This window comes from Narcine bancroftii, chromosome 1 (genome assembly GCF_036971445.1).
Source record: "Narcine bancroftii isolate sNarBan1 chromosome 1, sNarBan1.hap1, whole genome shotgun sequence".
Taxonomy (NCBI): domain Eukaryota; kingdom Metazoa; phylum Chordata; class Chondrichthyes; order Torpediniformes; family Narcinidae; genus Narcine; species Narcine bancroftii.
Window position 1 is genome coordinate 327,681,822 of NC_091469.1, and position 19,950 is coordinate 327,701,771.

The following is a 19,950-nucleotide window of genomic DNA, read 5'->3' on the forward strand; positions in this document are numbered from 1 at the left end:
AACTAATCCTGACGCAAAATCAGCTAATACCTTTTACAATAGATAACCTTTCCTTTAGAGAATGGGAGAAAAAAGGGATCAAAAGAATAGAAAATTGCTTTTCAGGAAATAAATTATTATCCTTTGAACAAATGAAGGATAAATATAATATAACTCACGGTACAGTGTTGGCATACTACCAACTGAAATGCTACTTGAAGGACAAATTGGGAAGCAGTCTGAGGTTACCAGAGGGAAGTCATTTTGAATATGTGATTACAGACACAATGATAATCAAAATATTTATAACAAGCATGTATATTAAACTACAAGAAAAGGAGAATGAGGAAACAAATAGTAAAACTAAACAAAAATGGGAACAAGATCTAAACATAAAGATAAAGAATGAAACATGGGAGAAGTTATGCTCAGGAACTATGAGAAATACAATAAATATGAGGTTATGTATGATACAATATAACTGGATACACAGGCTATATATTACACCTCAAAAGTTAAATAAATGGGACCCAACAGTATCTGACAGATGTTTTCGCTGTAAAAAGGAAATGGGAACAACAATTCATGCAATCTGGACATGTGAGAAAGTGAAAAAATTTTGGGAAGATCTAAACCAGATATTAAATAAAATCCCAAAAAGCAATATACCAAAAAACCCAGAGATCTTCCTCCTAAGTAACATAAAAAACAAAGAATTTGGACTTGATTTGGATGGTGCACAAAAAAGATTTGTTAGGATAGCCCTAGCTGTAGCAAAAAAATGTATTATGTCAGCCTGGAAATTAGAAGATAACTTGAGAATACAACAATGGTATATAGAAATGAATTAGAAATTAGAAAAAATAACATAATTTAAGAAATAATATTACAATATTTGAACAAATATGGGAGCCATACATGAAACACAATAGAGAAAACCTACCGGGGACATCTACCACCTAAAATGACAGAAGGAGAAGGGAATGAAAAGAATTGACTCGGTGGAAATTCTTGTTTGTTTTTATTGAGTGACAACATTGTTTGACGGGTTTAATGTATCTTAGATTCTGAACTTTAAATGAATGGGAGGGGAAGTAGGGAGGGTGGGATGGGAAGAGGGAGGGGGGAGAAAACGACACTGTATATATTTGATAAGGAAAATGTATGTATCTTGATCAATGTGGTTTATAGTGTGAAAAATTTTTTAAAAAGTAGATGAGTGGTGTCACAACAGCCACCTTGAACTCAACGTTAGCAAAACCAAGAAGCTGATTGTAGAATTCAGAGGGAATCAGGAGACCACGAACCAGTCCTCTGAGGGGGCAGCAGTGGAGAGGGTCAAGAACTTCAAATTCCTGGGTATCAACATTTCTGAAGATCTGTCCTGGAGCCTCCATGTCAATGCAATCACGAAGAAGGCTCAGCAGCAGCAGTTCTTAGTGAGGAGTTTGAGATTTAACCCTTTCCACTATTGAGCCCCAGATGAGGACTGGGTCATGTTCCAATTTGTACTGACTGGTCTTCCGGTGAGAAAGTCAAGGATCCAGTTGCAGAGGCCTAGACCTTGTCGTTTTTTGACCATTTCTGAGGAAATAATGGTATCGAAGGCCGAGCTGCAGTTTATGATGAGCAGCCATATGAATGAATTGCTGTTTTTGAGATGATCCAGAGCTGAATGTAGAGCCAGTCATATTGAATCTGCTATAGAGCGATTGTGACAATAGGCAGATTGTCACCAAAGACTCTTGAAAATGTCTAAAGGTGTACCATGGAAAATATTGTCTGGTTGCACCGTTGTTTAGTATGGAGGTGCCAATGCCAGGACAGAAAAAAAAACCCGAGTGTGGTTAATTTAGCCTGCAAAAATCAGTCTTCACTCTATCGAGGACATCTACAAGAGATGGTGTCTCAGGAAAGCAACCTCTATCATCAAGAGCCCTCACCACCCAGGCCCTCTCACGTTGCTACCAGGTACAGGAGCCTGAAGTCAAGCACCCAGCAGCATAAGGACTGCTTCTTTCACCCCAAATCGCATACCTTAATGGACAATGAAACATCGACACTTATGAGCTCAGAGGACCCCAAAACCCAGCAGCAACAGAAATTCACCAAGACAAATGGTTACTTAAACAAAAGTTGCTTTTAATTATTTTTAAACATGAAAACAGGATCAAACTAACTTATTACTATTAACTTAACCCCCTTCTAATTCTAAGCACTCGTGTCTGTAATGTGTGTGCAAGTTCAGAAAGTTATTTGATTCACAGTCCAAATTCACTTCTCATTTCTTCAAGTTCACTGATTGCAAGCAATTCATATACTGTGCACAGAATTTAACATTTATGAAGTTCATCAGGCTTTGATGCTTGAAAGTTAAATAAATGGTTACCATTCAGGTTCTTGTCAGTTTTCAGAGAATCTTCTGAGTTCTTTTATCTGTTGCTTTCCAAAATAACAATCCATTTGTGAAGTCTCTATAGGCACTCCTCAAAGCTTTTGCAAAGGCACTTGGAGCTGGGCTATCTGGCTTGAGCAGAGCTCCAATATTTTAAATGTTTTGAAGTGTTTGTACTTCTGTTCAGCTCCGAATCATGAGTCCTCTACCGGCATCACCTACGGCTCCTAGAACACTTCCACCAGCGTTATCTCCGCTCCATCCTCAAGATTCATTGGAGCGACTTCATCCCTAACATCGTAGTACTCGAGATGGCAGAGGCCAACAGCATCAAATCCACGCTGCTGAAGATCCAACTGCGCGGGGTAGGTCACGTCTCCAGAATGGAGGACCATCGCCTTCCCAAGATTGTGTTATATGGTGAGCTCTCCACTGGCCACCATGACAGAGGTGCACCAAGGACTGCCTAAAGAAATCTCTTGGTGCCTGCCACATTGACCACCGCCAGTGGGCTGATATCGCCTCAAACTGTGCATCTTGGCGCCTCACAGTTCGGCAGGCAGCAACCTCCTTTGAAGAAGACCGCAGAGCCCACCTCACTGACAAAAGACAAAGGAGGGAAAACCCAACACCCAACCCCAACCAACCAATTTTCCCTTGCAACCGCTGCAACCGTGTCTGCCTGTCCCGCATCGGACTTGTCAGCCACAAACGAGCCTGCAGCTGACGTGGACATTACCCCTCCATAAATCTTCGTCCACAAAGCCAAGCCAAAGAAGAAGACACTAAAAAAAACCTGCCACAATTTATCTCCTTTAAAACATATCTATATACAATATAAAATACAACATAATCTGTCACAACACTCTCACTTTCTCTTATTTCTTTGCACTAATTTTGAAATACAAATTAAAGCAATATTTGCAATGTGATGCTGCCACAAAATGAGTTTCATGACAAGTTCATGACAATAAATTCAGATTCGAATTTCAACAAATCCTGTTTATAACCAGCAATCAATTTTTTCATGAATGAATTTAACTACTTCCATTTCATTTCTAAAACCACATTTTGTTTTGTTACTTACCCAATTACTGCTTCCTTTTGCTGACAGAATCATACAGCTGTGGCATATGTGCCCAAGTCAGAGGCAGTGAATTCAAGATCAGATCAGTTTACTCCAGATGTCCAATTGAAACAGACACACCAGTGCAATAATTAGGACAGATAGCAGTGTCAGGCTTGACAGGCTTCAAATGAGGGATTAAACTCCTGTCCTATCTATTTGCCCAGTAGCACTAACTTCTGTGTGATGATATGCTTTGAGAGGCTGGTCATGGGCAGAATTAACACACATCTCAGAAAGATCTGGACCCATTGCAATCTGCCTATTGTCACAATCGCTCTGCAGCAGATTCAATATGACTGGCTCTACATTCAGCTCTGGATCATCTCAAAAACAGCAATTCATTCATATGGCTGCTCATCATAAACTGCAGCTCGGCCTTCGATACCGTTATTTCCTCAGAAATGGTCAAAAAACGACAAGATCTAGGTCTCTGCACACCCCTCTGCAACTAGATCCTTGACTTTCTCACCGGAAGACCAGTCAGTACAAATTGGAACACGACCCAGTCCTCATCTGGGGCTCAATAGTGGAAAGGGTTAAGAATTTCAAATTCCTAGATGTCAACATCTCCGAGAATCTGTCCACAATGATGCAATCTCAAAGAAGATTCACCAGTGGCTAAACTTGAGGTGTTTGAAGAGATTCGGTATGTCACCGAAGACTCAAACTTCTACAGGTGTATCTTGGAAAGCATTCTGGCTGGTTGCATCACTACCTGGTACAGAGGCACCAACTCTCAGGACAAGAATAAAATCCAGACAATCCATCAAGGACATTTACATGAGGGGGTATCTTAAAAAGAGCAGCCTCTCTATCCTCAAAGACCCCCACTAACTATGCCACGCCCTCTTCACACTGCTACCATCGGGGAAAAGGTACAGGATCCTAAAGACGAGCACTCAGCAGCACAAGGACAGCTTCTTCCTGACTGCCATCAGATTCCAGAATAATCAATGAACCAAAGACCCTGCCTTGCTTTTCGTGCACTTCGATTTGTTTTTAATTTATAGAAATGTTGCAAGCAGGGATGATCTGAATGTTTGCACTACGATGTTCTCACAAAACACCAGGTTTCATGACTTGTTTATGACAATAAATTCTGATTCGTTCTGGTGTACATAATAGTTTTAAAAAAGCAAGGGAATTATCATGGGCAAAATTTATCTATTCAATTCCAAAACAAATTGCCATAATCACATTGACGCGTCACTTCCATGTTCACAAGTTGGGTGCTGCAACGAAGTTCAAAATTCAGATTTATTGTCAGAATACAAACATGATATCGCATACAATCCCATCAATCTTTTTCCTGCAGGACGAGCAAAATTTTTACTTATCGGTAACCATAAAACATACTCAAGAAGAAAGACAAGGAGAGGAGTCACGTGATGGAGTAGTGGCCAGTAGGGTAAAACCAGTCCTCTCCAGAAAAGTGAAGAAAAGACACCAGAAAAGAAAGGAGAAGGCCTTACCTGCACGAAAGAACAGGGAGCCGCGGTGGAGAAGAGCGCCCGATCTCCAAGGTTGGTGTCAGCCCTGCGGAGTCACTACCCCCTGACCGGTGGACTGCAAAAATGGCTCTCTGAGCCAAACAAAAGTGCACAACTGCGCAATCTAAGGTAAAGGAAAACACCGACGGGAGGGGGACTCAGCCAAGGAGTGGACAACCACGGCGCGACCAGCTGAGGGACATACGACACCAGGGCTCTCAGCTGGAAGATGAGGAAAGCAGCAGGAGAGGTGAAGTACCAGGTGAGAAAGAAAGTCGACGGGGTGAACGGCAAGAGGAGCAGCAGCAGGAGGCTCGACAGATGAGCAGCTCAGAAGGAGAGGACCAACAGCAAGAGGCCAAGCAAGAAGAGACTCGACAAAGTGAGACAAGCTACGCATCAGAAAAATCAGAAGAGACATAGATACAAAGAAGAGATGAAGATACAAACACAGGTACAGACACAGAAGACCAAGATCTTCACAGAGAGATAGAAGGTAAAACAGATGGACAGAATATAGATAAAGCATTTTTTGAAGAACAAATGAGAGCATTAAAAGAATGGTTGTCATTAGAATTTAGTGAAATTAAAAGAAAAATGAAAAGAACAGAAGATAAAATGCAAAGTTTAGAACGGGTCATGACAGAAATAGGGAAAAGAGTAGAAAATGTGGAAGAACGAGAAACAGCTGTAGAAATGGAAGTAAACGACTTAAGAGGAAAATTGGAAGAAAGTGACAATAAATGTAAGAGACACAAGAGTTGTTATCTCAGAAAATTGATATGTTGGAAAATTATAGTAGATGAAACAACATTAAAAATAGTGGGCCTGAAGGAGGATGAAGAAGGCACAGACATGAAGGAATTTATAAAAGGATGGATCATGAAGGTCCTGGGAACGACAGAAATGCAGGAAGAAATGGAAATAGAAAGGACACACAGAGCACTAGCTCCGAAACCACAGACACATCAAAAACCAAGATCCATTTTAGTAAAATTTTTGAGATATATGACATGAGAAAATATACTGGAGCAGGCAAGGAATAAAGTTAGAGAAGACAATAAACCATTGGACTACAAGGGTCAAATAATATTTTTTTTTACCCAGACATCAGTTTTGAACTATTAAAGAAGAGGAAGGAGTTTAATACAGCAAAATCGATCCTATGGAAAAAAGGTTATAAATTCATGTTAAGACATCCAGCTGTGCTTAAAATATTTATCCCCGGGAAGCAAAACAGACTCTTCTCTGATCCAGAGAAAGCACAAGAATTTGCAGAACGGTTGCTGGACAGAAGGAGATGAAGGGATGTAATGAGAATGAAGAACGGCAATAAAATATATATAAAAATGTAAAAACAATGTATATGTATAGAACTAAAGAAGGGAAAAAGGGAAGGAAGGGGAAAAAAAGGGAGAATTTTGTAATATGTGTAAAAAAAGTGTTTTCTGGTGGGATTGGGGGGAAGAATAACCGTCACTGCAAAATCAGTTGACTCTTGCGAGCAGGATCGCAATCCAAATGGAAAGGGGAGCTGTGGTTGCCAACAAGGGATAAGGGGCAACTCAGAGGGGGGGTGGGTATTTAGGGTTAAGGTAATATTGGATGTGGGAGTTGTTGGAGTATTTTATATTTTAAATGTGTTGTCATACATTGAGTTTAAAAAGGGAAAACAGAGATGAAAATGGGGAAAAGGGGGATGGTGGTGGTGGTGAGGAAGCGGAATGAGGTGTAAACATGATATGAGATGGCCTCGTTGAACAATATGACTATAAACATTAATGGAATATATAACCAAATTAAAAGGAAGAGGCTATTAAATTTACTGAAAAAAGAAAAATGTAGATATAGCATTTGTGCAGGAAAAGCATCTAACTGAAGTGGAACATGACAAATTAAAGAGAGACTGGGTAGGACACGTAGCGGCAGCATCAAATAATTCAAAAGCTAGAGGTGTAGCTATATTAATTAATAAAAATGTACCAAACAAAATAGAGGAGAAAATAATAGATCCAGCAGGGAGGTATGTAATGATAAAGTGTCAGATATATTCAGAATTTTGGAATTTTCTCAATATATATGCACCAAATGAGGAGGATCAAAAGTTTATGCAGGATATTATTTTGAAGATTGTAGATACACAAGGAAATATATTGATAGGAGGGGATTTTAACCTTAATTTTGATCCAATGTTGGATAAAACTGGAAAAAAGACTAGCAAAAAGAATAAAGTGGCCAAATTTATGGTTAAATCAATGCAGGAAATGAAACTTATGGATATATGGAGGAAGCAGCACCCAAGAGAGAAGGAATAATCATATTATTCAAGTAGGCATAAAAGATACTCAAGGATTGATAGGTTTTTGTTTCGGCCCATATTCAAGGGAGAGTTAGAAAAACTGAATATAACACTAGATTGCTATCTGATCATTCACCCTGTTATTAGCAATAGAACTGGAGGACATCCCACCAAGAACATATAGATGGAGGTTAAACTCCATGCTACTTAAAAGACAGGAATTTAGGGAGTTTATTGAATGCCAAATCAAAACATGTTTTGAAATAAACACAAGATCAGTGAAAGACAAATTTATATTATGGGACGCAATGAAAGCCTTCATTAGAGGGCAGATAAGCTATGTGACTAAAATCAAAACGGATTACAATCGGGAAATAGAGCAGTTGGAAAGGGAGATAGTAAGTACAGAAAAGGAACTAGGAAAAAGAGTTGATATAACGAAAAGGAGAGAATTGGCAGACAAAAAAATAAAATACGAAACATTACAAACGTACAAGGTGGAGAAGAACATAATGAAAAATAAAGCAAAAGTATTACAAACTGGGAGAAAAAACACAAAATATTACCCTGGCAACTTAGAACAAGCTAAAAGAACTGTATTGGCATCAAGGAAAAAGGACAAACAAATTACATCTCACCCAATAGAGATGAATGAGAACTTTAAGGAATTTTATGAACAATTATACCAAAATGAGAACGAGGGGAAAGATGATAAAATAGAAGAGTTTTTAGCTAAAACTGAACTGCCGAAATTGCAAGAAGAGGAACAAAACAAACTGATAAAACCATTTGAAATAGAGGAAGTACAGGATATATTAAAAAAGCTGCCGAACAATAAAACACCTGGAGAGGATGGATTCCCAATAGAATTCTATAAAACATTTAAAGATTTATTAATTCCTCCTCTTCTGGAAAAAATGAACCAGATAGAAGAAACACAAAACTTGCCAGATTCATGTAAGACAGCAGTAATTACAGTAATACCAAAGATGGGGAAGGATCCATTAACACCAGCATCATATAGGCCAATATCACTACTTAATTCAGATTATAAGATAATAGCAAAATTATTAGCAAACAGATTGGCCGATTGTGTACCAAAAATAGCAAAACAAGATCAAACTGGATTTATTAAGAAAAGACGAACAGCGGATAGTGTCTGTAAATTATTAATCTAATTCATGCAGTTCAAGGAAATAAGAAGCCAACAGTGGCTGTTGCTTTAGACGCAGAAAAAGCCTTTGACAGAGTAGAATTGAATTATTTATTTAAAATATTACGGAGGTTCAATCTACCAGAAAAATATATTATTTGGATTAGAGCATTATATAATGGACCATTGGCGAAGGTAACAAACAGTAATTGGTATTGAACCAATTTAAATTAAGTTGGTCAACGAGACAGGGATGTCCATTATCCCCCTCATTGTTCGCTTTAGCAATAGAACCATTGGCAGAACTGATAAGAACAGAAAATAAAAGGGATAAAAATAAAGAAGGAGTATAAAATCAGTTTTTTGCAGATGCCATCATAGTATACTTAACAGAACCAGAAATCTCAATAAAAGAATTACATAAGAAATTGAAGGAGTATGGAGAAATACCAACGCGAATAAAAGTGAAGTGATGCCAATGTGTAACGCGGATTATACAGAATTTAAAAAAGAATCACCATTTAAATGGCAAACACAAGCAATCCGATACCTAGGTATTAGGATAGATAATAACGTAAGCCACCTGTACAAACTAAATTATCAGCCACTAATAAATAAATTGCAGGAAGACTTAGAACATTGGAAAGAATTACCGTTAACGTTGATAGGGAGGGTAAATTGCATTAAAATGAATGTCTTCCCAAGGATACAATACTTGTTTCAATCATTGCCAATTCCCTTAACAGAGAAATTCTTTAATAAGGAAATTCTTGTGGAAAGGGGGGAAACCGAGGAGAGCGTTAGATAAATTAACAGAGAGGTACAACCAAGGTGGTTTGCAGTTACCAAACTTGAAAAATTATTATAGAGCAGCACAATTAAGGTATTTATCAGATTTTTACCAAACAAGGGAAAACCCAGACTGGACTAAGATAGAACTAGATAAAATAGGGGAGAAGTTACCGAAACATATACTGTATAAGTGGGATGAAAAGATGGTGCAATATCAAAGCTCACCAGGATTGCATCATTTACTTAATATATGGAAGAAGATCCACTTAGATTGGAAAAAAAACAAATGACCAAATACCAAAATTGTTATTGACACAAAATCAACTAATCCCTTTCACAATAGATAACCTTTCCTTTAGAGAATGGGAGAGAAAAGGAATTAAAAGAATAGAAAATTGTTTTTTTGGGAAATTATTTATTAACATTTGAACAGTTGAAGTATAAATATGGAATAATTCAAGGTACAATGTTTGCATGTCATCAACTGAAAGCTTACTTAAAGGATAAATTGGGAAACAGACAGATTACCAGAAGGAAGCAGCTTTGAATATGTGATTACAGACACAATGATAATTAATAGATTTATAACGAGCATGTACATGAAGCTGCAAGATAAGGAAAATGATGAAATATGCTATAAACCTAAACAAAAGTGGGAAAAGGATTTAAACAAAGATAAAAAATGAAACATGGGAAAAGTTATGTTCTGGACTATGAAGAATATAATAAACACAAGGTTACGCATGATATAGTATAATTGGTTACACAGGTTATATATCACGCCTCAAAAGTTAAAAGAATGGGATCTAACATTATCAAATAGATGTTTTCGCTGTAAGAAGGAAATGGGAACAACAGTACATATAATTTGGGCATGTAAGAAAGTGAAAATGTTTTGGGAAGATCAAAATCAGATATTAAATAAAATCACAAAAAATAACATACCAAAAAATCCAGAGATCTTTCTTCTAATATAAGAAGTAAGGAATTAGGCCTCAAATTGGATGAAGTGCAAAAAAGATTTATTATGATAGCCTCAAGAGTAGCAAAAAAATGTATGTCAACTTGGAAAATGGAAGAGAGCCTGAGAATACAGCAATGGTACATGGATATGAATAAATGTATTCCATTGGGAAAAAATAACATAATTAAAAAAATAAAGTCACATTATTTGAACAAATTTGGGAACCGTACATGGAACATAACAGAGAGGGCTTGCCTCAGACCCCCACCCCCTAAAATGATAAGAAGACAAAACGACTTGATCCAGTGTGTAAAAGTAAATGACACATTTTTCGTTTATTTTTCATTGTGTGATGACATTGTTTAATGGTTTTATTGTATATGTTGAATATTTATTGGTTTTGGAGGGGGGTGGTAAGGGGGGAGGAAAAAAGGGAGAAAATGCCACTGTGTATATTTAATGAGATATGTTTGTGTATATTTTGGTGATATGGTTCACAGTGTGAAAAATAAAAAATTATAATAAAAAAAGAAAGACACGAGAATACAAAAGAGATAAATGTAAACCAAGATATAAACCAACAACAAATGCAGAAATAAAATCAAATGATCTGCAAAGTAAGAGTTCACCTAATCTCAATGAAATGATTCTCACATATCTCAGACCTCATGGCATTAATGGCCTTCCTGAGGATGTGCTGGATCTCGATCTGAGTACCAACACAGGCTGAGAACATCATAAGCATTTTCCTGGCCGGGGCCACCATGATCCAGTAGAAAGGGCTCTACTTCGGCGCACTTCAATGATGTCATGACAGCGGGTGGAGTAATGGCTTCGGAGGGCGCTATGAGGCGCCTCTCCTTTGAGTGGGATGTTGAAGCAGTCTCTTCGAGCTGAAGTCTGAATATGAAGTTACAAATTTTCTATCCAACCCATAGCCGATCTCCAGGCGGAGGACCAAACTGAAATGGCCTTCTGATTAAGTTAATTGTTGAAGAGTTTGAAGTTGGAGGGGTAGCAGCTGTTCCTGAATCTGGTGGTGCAAGTCTTGTGGCACCTTAATCTCTTTCCTGATGGCAGCAGCGAGAACAGAGCATGTCCTGGGTGGCGTGGATCCTTGATGATTGCTGCTGCTCTCCAACGGCAGTGTTCCAATCAGATTTTCTTCTGGTGGGGAGAATTTTGCCTGCGATGTACTGGGCTGCATCCACACCTTCTGAGGGGCTTTCCGCACAGAGATACTTGTGTCCTCACACTTTCCACTGCATATCTGTAGAAGTTTCCCAAGGTTTTCAATGTCATACTGAACCTCTGCAAACTCCTGATTACACTCTGAACAAATTGATGGGAAACAAAGTGCAATGAGACCTCCTAAAGGTATAAATCAGGAGAAAACCTCCATCCAGAGATGGCCTTTTCCATTTACCCCTTCCCCACCACAGCATTATATTTGCTTAAAACCACTTCCATTTCTCATGGTAAATGGTCATGTTTCCCATTCCAGTCTAACATTTTTCCAGGGTTTCTATTCTTTCACTTCAGATTCCCAGCAAATGTACTTTGTTGCTTTTGAGTTCAGCAAGACTCAAATTGCTCAAGGCATTACAGATAAGATGCCAACTGAACATTTTCAAGCTATAAATTGACTACCCTTTTCTTATTTGGAGTTAAAGTGCAATAACAATTCCCTCACTTACTAATATTTAAAAAAAAAACACAAGACTAGACAACTTCTTTGGCTTGGCTTCGCGGACGAACATTTATGGAGGGGTAAATGTCCACATCAGCTGCAGGCTCGTTTGTGGCTGACAAGTCCGATACGGGACAGGCAGACACGGTTGCAGGGGAAAATTTGTTGTTTGGGGTTGGGTGTTGGGCTTTTCCTCCTTTGTCTTTTGTCAGTGTGGTGGGCTCTGCGGTCTTCTTCAAAGGAGGTTGCTGCCCACCGAACTGTGAGGCACCAAGATGCACGGTTTGAGGCGATATCAGCCCACTGAGCTCCCAACACAACCACAATAGCTCAAACGCCAACATTTCTGAGTGTCGGAAACTGATAACTATATAATACTCTTAACTAACATCCCCACATAACATTACCAATCAGATTGGAAATAGTTTACAAATTGGGCAAATTTGAAAGAACTTTCCCATTTATCGAATTCTCACATCTTACTGCTAATTTCAAGGGTCATGCCACTAACCATGCTCAATTCTGTATAGCATACAGGATTCAGACTCTTGAAAGACAGTTCAAAAACATACCAGGGGTGTGAGTTAATGGAATGTAAATTGGGCTGCATGGACTAGTGGGCTGAAATGATCTGTTACTACCATGCTGTGTAGGTAAAGAAAATTACAGACATATAAACAATTTTTCCAAAGCCCAAGACCTACTTCAGAATAGTCAACCCCCAGGAAGCATGACAATCTGCACAACTCAATTAAAATATTCCCCTTCAAAATATTCAAACAAGAATGCTATAAATAGTCCAAGCAATTGCATCATTCAATACACAAATTTAAAAGTTACTTCAAATGAAGAATAATTTTATGTCTTCAGGGATATAAACTCCAGTGGGTTGTTAAGTCGGCCAGCAGCCTCTATCATCAAAGACCCCCACCACCCAGGACATGCCCTCTTCACTCTGCTCCAATTGGGAAAAAGAAACAGGAGACTAAAAATGAGCACACAGCAGCACAAGGACAGCTTCTTCCAGCTTCTATCAGATTCCTGAATAATCAATGAGCCAAAGTCACTGCCTGACTTTCTGTGAACTATTATTTTTTAAAAATATATAGCAATAATTCAAGATGGTTATAACATGAATGTCTGCACTAGGATGCTGCCATAAAACAGAATTTATTGCTCACAACAATAAATTCTGATGTCCAGTGATTCATAAAGAAACAACCCCAAGCCCAAGATTATTTAGGAGTAGTTCTGCCCCTTTGCAGTGCTCCATCATGTCCTGCTCGATCCTCAAATTACCTTGGACCCGTTATCTACTGATCTGGTTTGTGAGCCCTCACATACCTTCAAAGGTTTGCCATTCCAAGTAAGAAAATTTCTCTTCATTTAATTCCAAACAGCCGACTTTCTTTGAAGGGACAGCTTCTGGCTCCAGACTTTGACCCTGAGGAAACGTGCTCTCTTTATCTCGTCTGCCAAAACTAAAAACTTTAACAATTTGGACTCCATGTCCTTGTTTTCAAGGATGACTAACAAGCTCGTATACTCCGGATCTCCATTTTTCAGGACTGGTTTTATACCCAACCACCAGCTGGCTCATTCTTGTGTTGATACTGTAGTTTACCCATGGACCAGTTCTGGAGTATACATTATGAAAGATTAAAAATGGCCAGAGTCCAAAGGGTAAAAAATTTCAGAGATCACCTTTTAAAGTTCAAATTGGGAGTCAACTCAATATCTAATGACAAGCCTTCCATCCATGGACAAGTCTAGTGAATCTTCTCTAGCAGAGACATCCTTTGACCAAGAAAACCAAGCATGTATTTAATACCCAATGTGTTGTGCCAGAAATGCAAAATTTAATGAGACGTGATTAGTTTAGCAAATTATTTTACATATACTCCACATTTTGACACTTTATGTTACCAGAGAGTGGTGAATCTGGAATGAGTTGCCACAGGCAGTTGTGGAGGCCAAAGTGATTGGGTGTATTTAAGGCAGAGATTGATAGGTTCTTGATTAGCCAGGGCATCAAAGGTTATGGGGAGAAGGCCGGGCAGTGGGGCTGAGTGGCAAAATGGATCAGCTTGTGATTGAATGGCAGGCCAGACTCCATGGACTGAATAACCTCTTTCTTCACTTGTATCTTAAGGACTCCATGTCTGACAAGGCCTGTTCTTAACAACAATTAAGGAGCTGGGTAGACAGATCCAAACAGTTGCTTGAAGTTAGCTCTCCAACCATGAATATTTCAAATTGATACAAATGTCTTCTAAAATTGAAACACCACACTCGTTTTGGCTTTTAGACCTCAAACTAGGTGTGCACTTAAGGTCGACTAACACTTTTTGAAGTAGAAAGTTTGAACTAGGCGTACACAAATCCATCCCTTTCATGAATTCAAATAGAATGCATGTACCTGACAGCAAATAGCGCGGAACTATTTCTTGGAATTGATTTTGAAATTGAGTGTTTAGGTGCTTGCTTAATTGTAGAAAGTGAGGATGGGTGGATGGATGGTGGGGGGGGGGGGGAGATGATGGAAGACGAAGCAAAAATAGGATCCAAACCACAACTTTTTCAGAGCCTATTACCAGAAATTTGTAAAGTCAGTGTTGACCCGATTTTCCCTTTTCCTCTCCACCACGTTTCACCACCTCTATAAACTTTAAGGCGGCAGGCCACACAAAAGAGCATCGTGCCCGGGAGCAACCTGCCGAGGTCTGGAGGAAAATAAAGCCCGAAAGAAGAGTGGTCGGAAAGATTGAGGCTTCGCGACCCCGTGGAACCCCGGCCACGGGGGGAAAGGCCTACACTGACACAGGGCCGGCAGCGCTGGAAGGCGCTAGGCCCTGCGGACACACACACCGCTCTCTGCCGGCCTGCACCCTCAGTCACGCCAGGTGTATAAATGTTAACAGGCGGGCCCGTCGGGTCGTGAGGGCGGCCCACCCCAAAACACGGGGAGGTGGAACCGCGGGGCCGGGAAGCGAGGCCTGTCGCCGTCTGTGGAGTATCCCGAAAAGGGGGGGCCGATGGTGTGTCACCCGTCCACTCCTCACTAACAACCCCTCCCCCCACCACCATCACCACCACCCGTATCGCTTCGACCCCGAGACCACAGCAATCCCCCCTCACCACCCTCCTCACAGTGGGGGGGGGGAAGAGCGGGGAGCCCGAATTACCGGAGTCCTGGCCAGCCCCGTCCTGCCGGCCGCCCCGCCGCGGGGAGTGGAGCAGCCCTCCGCCGCCACCGCTTGAGCCAAGAGGCGGGCTCCGGGGCTGCCGAGCGCGGGCCGCTCCTGCGCGCTGCCGTGAGCGGCGAAGGCGCCCAAGAAGCCGCTGGCCGCCGTCCTCTCCAGCGCCGCTGCCCCGGCTCCGGCCGGCGCTCTGCCCGGATGGGCCTGCATTCCTTTCCGCATCGCTTGCAACTTTGCGAGGCCGCTCTGCTGCCGGTCAGCGATTCGTAATCGGCTCGGCCTTGTCGGGGGGGAGGGGGGCGAAAGGAAATCAAATCGCGGTGGGTGGCAGGCGGGTGCAGACCCCAGCTGCCGTGGGCCTGGTTACAGCACGATGTTGAAGGCGGGGAGGGGCAGATGCGAAGGATTTAAAAGTCCAGAAAACAGCCCCAAGCTCCGAAAATGGCTCCAGGAAGCTGACGATGAATGAAGGGAGACACTTTGCGCGCGTAATGCCTCCCGCGAAACTCAGATTTCCCGCGACATTTTCAAACCTCATTTGCATGTCCCTCCCCTTCCCATTGGTCGGCGGCGCACGGCTCCTCCCCCGGCCGACGGCCTCCCATTGGCCTGCGTGAAACGGAGGGAGGGGAGGGGAGGCTCGACCGAGCGGGGAATCCCGTTGGCTGCAGGCTTCCCCCGTTGCCGTGGTGCCACGTCACGAGCCGCACGTTCCAGGAGATTCCCCTGACCTTCATCTCCGCAAGCCGTGGGTCCAGTCCAGAAACCGTCTAACCTCCTGTGAATGACGGTCACCTCCTCATGTTCATGGGTTCGACCTGAATTATTACTTCAGTTGCACAGGTAAAACTTTTAAAGTCAAATACCCCTTTGTTTTATTTATTAACATCAATTGGCGAAGCCGCTAGATGGCGAAGTGTATTGTAGGAATAGTTTAGAGTGGCGTCACCACCAGAATGTCAGTATCTTTTTATAAATGTCAGATTAGAAATAGCTTTTAAGGGTTTCCAAATATCACTAATTATTATATAATTCCTACTTTGAATTCATTATTTTTCAAAAACATTTTAATCACTGAAATAGAAGTATATTAATTATTCATATTGAGAATTTATATGGTTAAATAATTTACAGTAAATTCATCTGTATTTGTAATAATTTACAACTACATTGTTATTTCCAATATTGATCTAAAATGTACATAATTTATTTTGTACATAGGCCAACTGAACACAGCCAGAGACTGAAAATTGCTTGTCGACCTCGGCCAGCGACTCATCGTTCCACCGGAAATTGCCAGCACCAAGCTGAGACCAGATCTGGTTCTCTGGTCCAGATCTGGTTCTCTGGTCCAGATCTGGTTCTCTGGTCCAGATCTGGTTCTCTGGTCCAGATCTGGTTCTCTGGTCCAGATCTGGTTCTCTGGTCCAGATCTGGTTCTCTGGTCCAGATCTGGTTCTCTGGTCCAGATCTGGTTCTCTGGTCCAGATCTGGTTCTCTGGTCCAGATCTGGTTCTCTGGTCCAGATCTGGTTCTCTGGTCCAGATCTGGTTCTCTGGTCCAGATCTGGTTCTCTGGTCCAGATCTGGTTCTCTGGTCCAGATCTGGTTCTCTGGTCCAGATCTGGTTCTCTGGTCCAGATCTGGTTCTCTGGTCCAGATCTGGTTCTCTGGTCCAGATCTGGTTCTCTGGTCCAGATCTGGTTCTCTGGTCCAGATCTGGTTCTCTGGTCCAGATCTGGTTCTCTGGTCCAGATCTGGTTCTCTGGTCCAGATCTGGTTCTCTGGTCCAGATCTGGTTCTCTGGTCCAGCGCTCAGCAGATTTTCATCGTTATTAAGATGACGGCACCTTGGTTGGTACCACGGATGAGGCTCAAAACGAAAGACACTACATTATGCTAATATTGCTGCAGAAGTGCAAGGCTGGAAAGTTAGGCTTCGCCCTGTTGAAGTCAGTTGTAGAGGATTTGTTGCCAAATCCATGACCAAGCTTTCTGAGGGAAGTGGGGATCACAGGGCAGGCCTTCAAAAAGGCAATTAACTCCCTGAAAGAGAAGTCACTGGCTCTGGCTAAAATGGAGGGATATCTGGGCTCCACATGATCACGAGAAGAAACGGATATGGGACACACACCCAGATCTGATTACCCTGTGGTGGGCAGAGGGCATCTTGTGTTTAAAAGGCCAAAACACCCAATGATACCAAGGAATGCAAATGAAGACGTGTCCTATACCAGATAATATTCCCTTGTGGTCATTCTCCATTGTTGTAATTGGGACAACCGACTGTGCTAACTCTATAAGAGAGGCTCAATCTAGCCAACACTGAAACATCAGGGAGTGTAACACCTTGTCCTATAAAACAACCAACAATATTTAATTTCTACTTGTCATATGAATTTTAATAACCAAATGTGTTTTTCTCATGTTCTTTCAGGATGATAAAATTTGCTAAACTGTTTGGTTCACTTGGTCATCTATTTTCCTTTCACTTCAGCCTGCAAAAGTGGGAGAAATGTTTCACAACAGCAGTAAATGCTTTTTTAATTCGTATTTCTTATTCTGAAAGGATTTTGTTGACTCAGACCAATGAAGTTCAAGGTTCAAATTTATTGTCAGAGAACATATATAACATCACATAAAACACTAAGATTCTTCTTCTTGTAGGCCAGGCAGCATTTATACTTATCAGCAACTATAAACTATATTCAAGAAAAATTATATGTATTCAAAAGAGAGAAATGTAAACAAACGGTGGAACAATTTTTTTAAAAATTCAGTAATAATCCTTCCTTTGGCTTGGCTTCGCGGACAAAGATTTATGGAGGGGTAATGTCCATGTCAGCTGCAGGCTCGTTTGTGCGGGACAGGCAGACACGGTTGCAAGGGAAAATTCAGTAATAATAATATACAAAAAAAGAGTACTGGGCTGATGGGGACCAAGGATGAAAGGAATGAACATGAAATGTGGCTTTTGTATCTGTCCCCAAACACTTGGCACAAAGTTCCCAAATAGTGAAAATACAAGGGGTCAGAGACTGAACATTAACAATTTGGTTTGCTCTGTTAATTATTTTTCACCATATCTTCCACAGTAAGCAGGCTTTGGTTTTTAAAACATTTCCAATATTTGGACAATTCTGCTTCACACAATGATTCAGAGAAGGGAGTGACAGAATAATGGGACTACGTTCAGAAAAAAAATGCTGAAAGATTTCAGCAGGTCAGATGGTATCCATGGGTAGAAATGGTCAGTCGATATTTTAAGTCAGACCCTTTGTCAAGACAAAGATAAAAAGTTAAAATTGCAAATATAAAGGGAGAAAGAAGTTGGGGAAGGAGCCCAAAAGTGGGAAGACTGAAAGATAAAGAGACAGGGAGAAACAATTAGGAACAGGGGAAAGAAAAGTCTGAGAGAGAGAGAGAGAAAAAATGAACTCAGGAATAGACAAAGAGATAGAAACCGTGGAATCATATGGAAGTGGGGTTATCTAAAATTGGAAAACTCAATGTTCATGCCATTAGGTTTCAGGCTGTCCAGGAGGAATCTATGTATTGTTCCTCAAGTTTATGTTTAGACCCACCCAGCCAATAAATGAGGTAGAGGACAAACATGTCATTATCGGAATGGTTGGGGTGTTAAAATGGTTGACCACAGGAAGCTCATTTAAACCCTCAAATAGAGTGAAGGAGATCAGTGCAGGTCATCCAATATGTGTTTGGTCTCACTAAGGAAGAGGAGGTCACACTGGGTATACCAAATTCAGTAGATTAGGTTGAATGATGAGCATACCTCACCTGGAAGGTCTGTTTGTGGCCCTAGATGGAGATGTGAAAGGAGATTTAGGGGCATAGTTTGCACTTTTTGCATTTTCAATGGGAAATGCCTAAGGGAGTGGAAGGATGGGAGGGGAAGTTAGAGTGGAAATGTTACACACATTCCACAGAAAGATAAACACAACCTTGGAACTCTTAGGTGTGCCTCAGTATAAGAAAAATCATAAACTTTATTCAGAACACTGACAATGAATGCAACTAGAAAGCCAGAATTTTGTACTTCAGCTATAAATGCTTGGTCATTGTTATATCTGTTGGCATCTGTTGTTCATTCAGAAAAATTTGTTATATGACAACATTTCTCAGGCCCATCACAATATTAATGATTGTTAATGAAAAAAGAATGCATTTGTGAAATACATTAAAAATAATGCACAACTGAACTGCATGACAATTTACATGGACATCAGAGACCAAGGCTTAATTTTGTCTTCAGCAAAGCTACCTGCAATCCAACATTCATTGGCAAAGTAAGATCCAGACATTGTAGATGATATGCCAAAATTAGCCTGTCCAATTCTTGGCTATGGAAGCTTACTATGTTTTGGAGACCATCTTCTTATTTTCTGTTAAATGTCCAATTAATACATTGTCCAGGAAATCAATGTTGACAATCAATACGAGAGTACTTGCTGTTCAGCATTCCCTCATAACTACAATAAAAAGATTGCTTAGATAATCTATCCCAATCATGCAACGGAACACAAACTTTCTGACATGTAGACCACGACCATGAAAGTAAATTAATATTGCTTAATTTCACTTTACTTTCTATTGCACTGGAACTGAATGTAAAGAAAGCATAGGTCCATTCTTCAAGATCCGATCCCATGAATTAAAAATATACCACACACACATATTTTAAGAAGATTTTGTTATATTTTGTACATCCTCTGCATTTTCAGAATGCATTGTTAAGGACCATAAGACCATGGGATAGGAGACTGTGCAGCAAGTAATCATTCCATGTCGTCTAAGCATTTCACACATATAAGCATGGAAGCTGATGGCATTACAATGACA

General features: G+C 40.6%; 1 protein-coding gene across 1 annotated transcript in view; it reads right to left on the bottom strand.

Moving 5' to 3' along the window:
* LOC138748161 (transcription factor E2F3-like) overlaps nt 1-15,812 on the bottom strand; it is an 87,728-nt gene extending 71,916 nt beyond the window's left edge. The window contains exon 1 of the mRNA XM_069907927.1: nt 15,077-15,812. Coding sequence (XP_069764028.1) covers nt 15,077-15,313 — 237 coding nt within the window. The 5' untranslated portion in view covers nt 15,314-15,812. The remainder of the gene's footprint in view (nt 1-15,076) is intronic.
* Between the last annotated feature and the right edge of the window lie 4,138 nt (nt 15,813-19,950).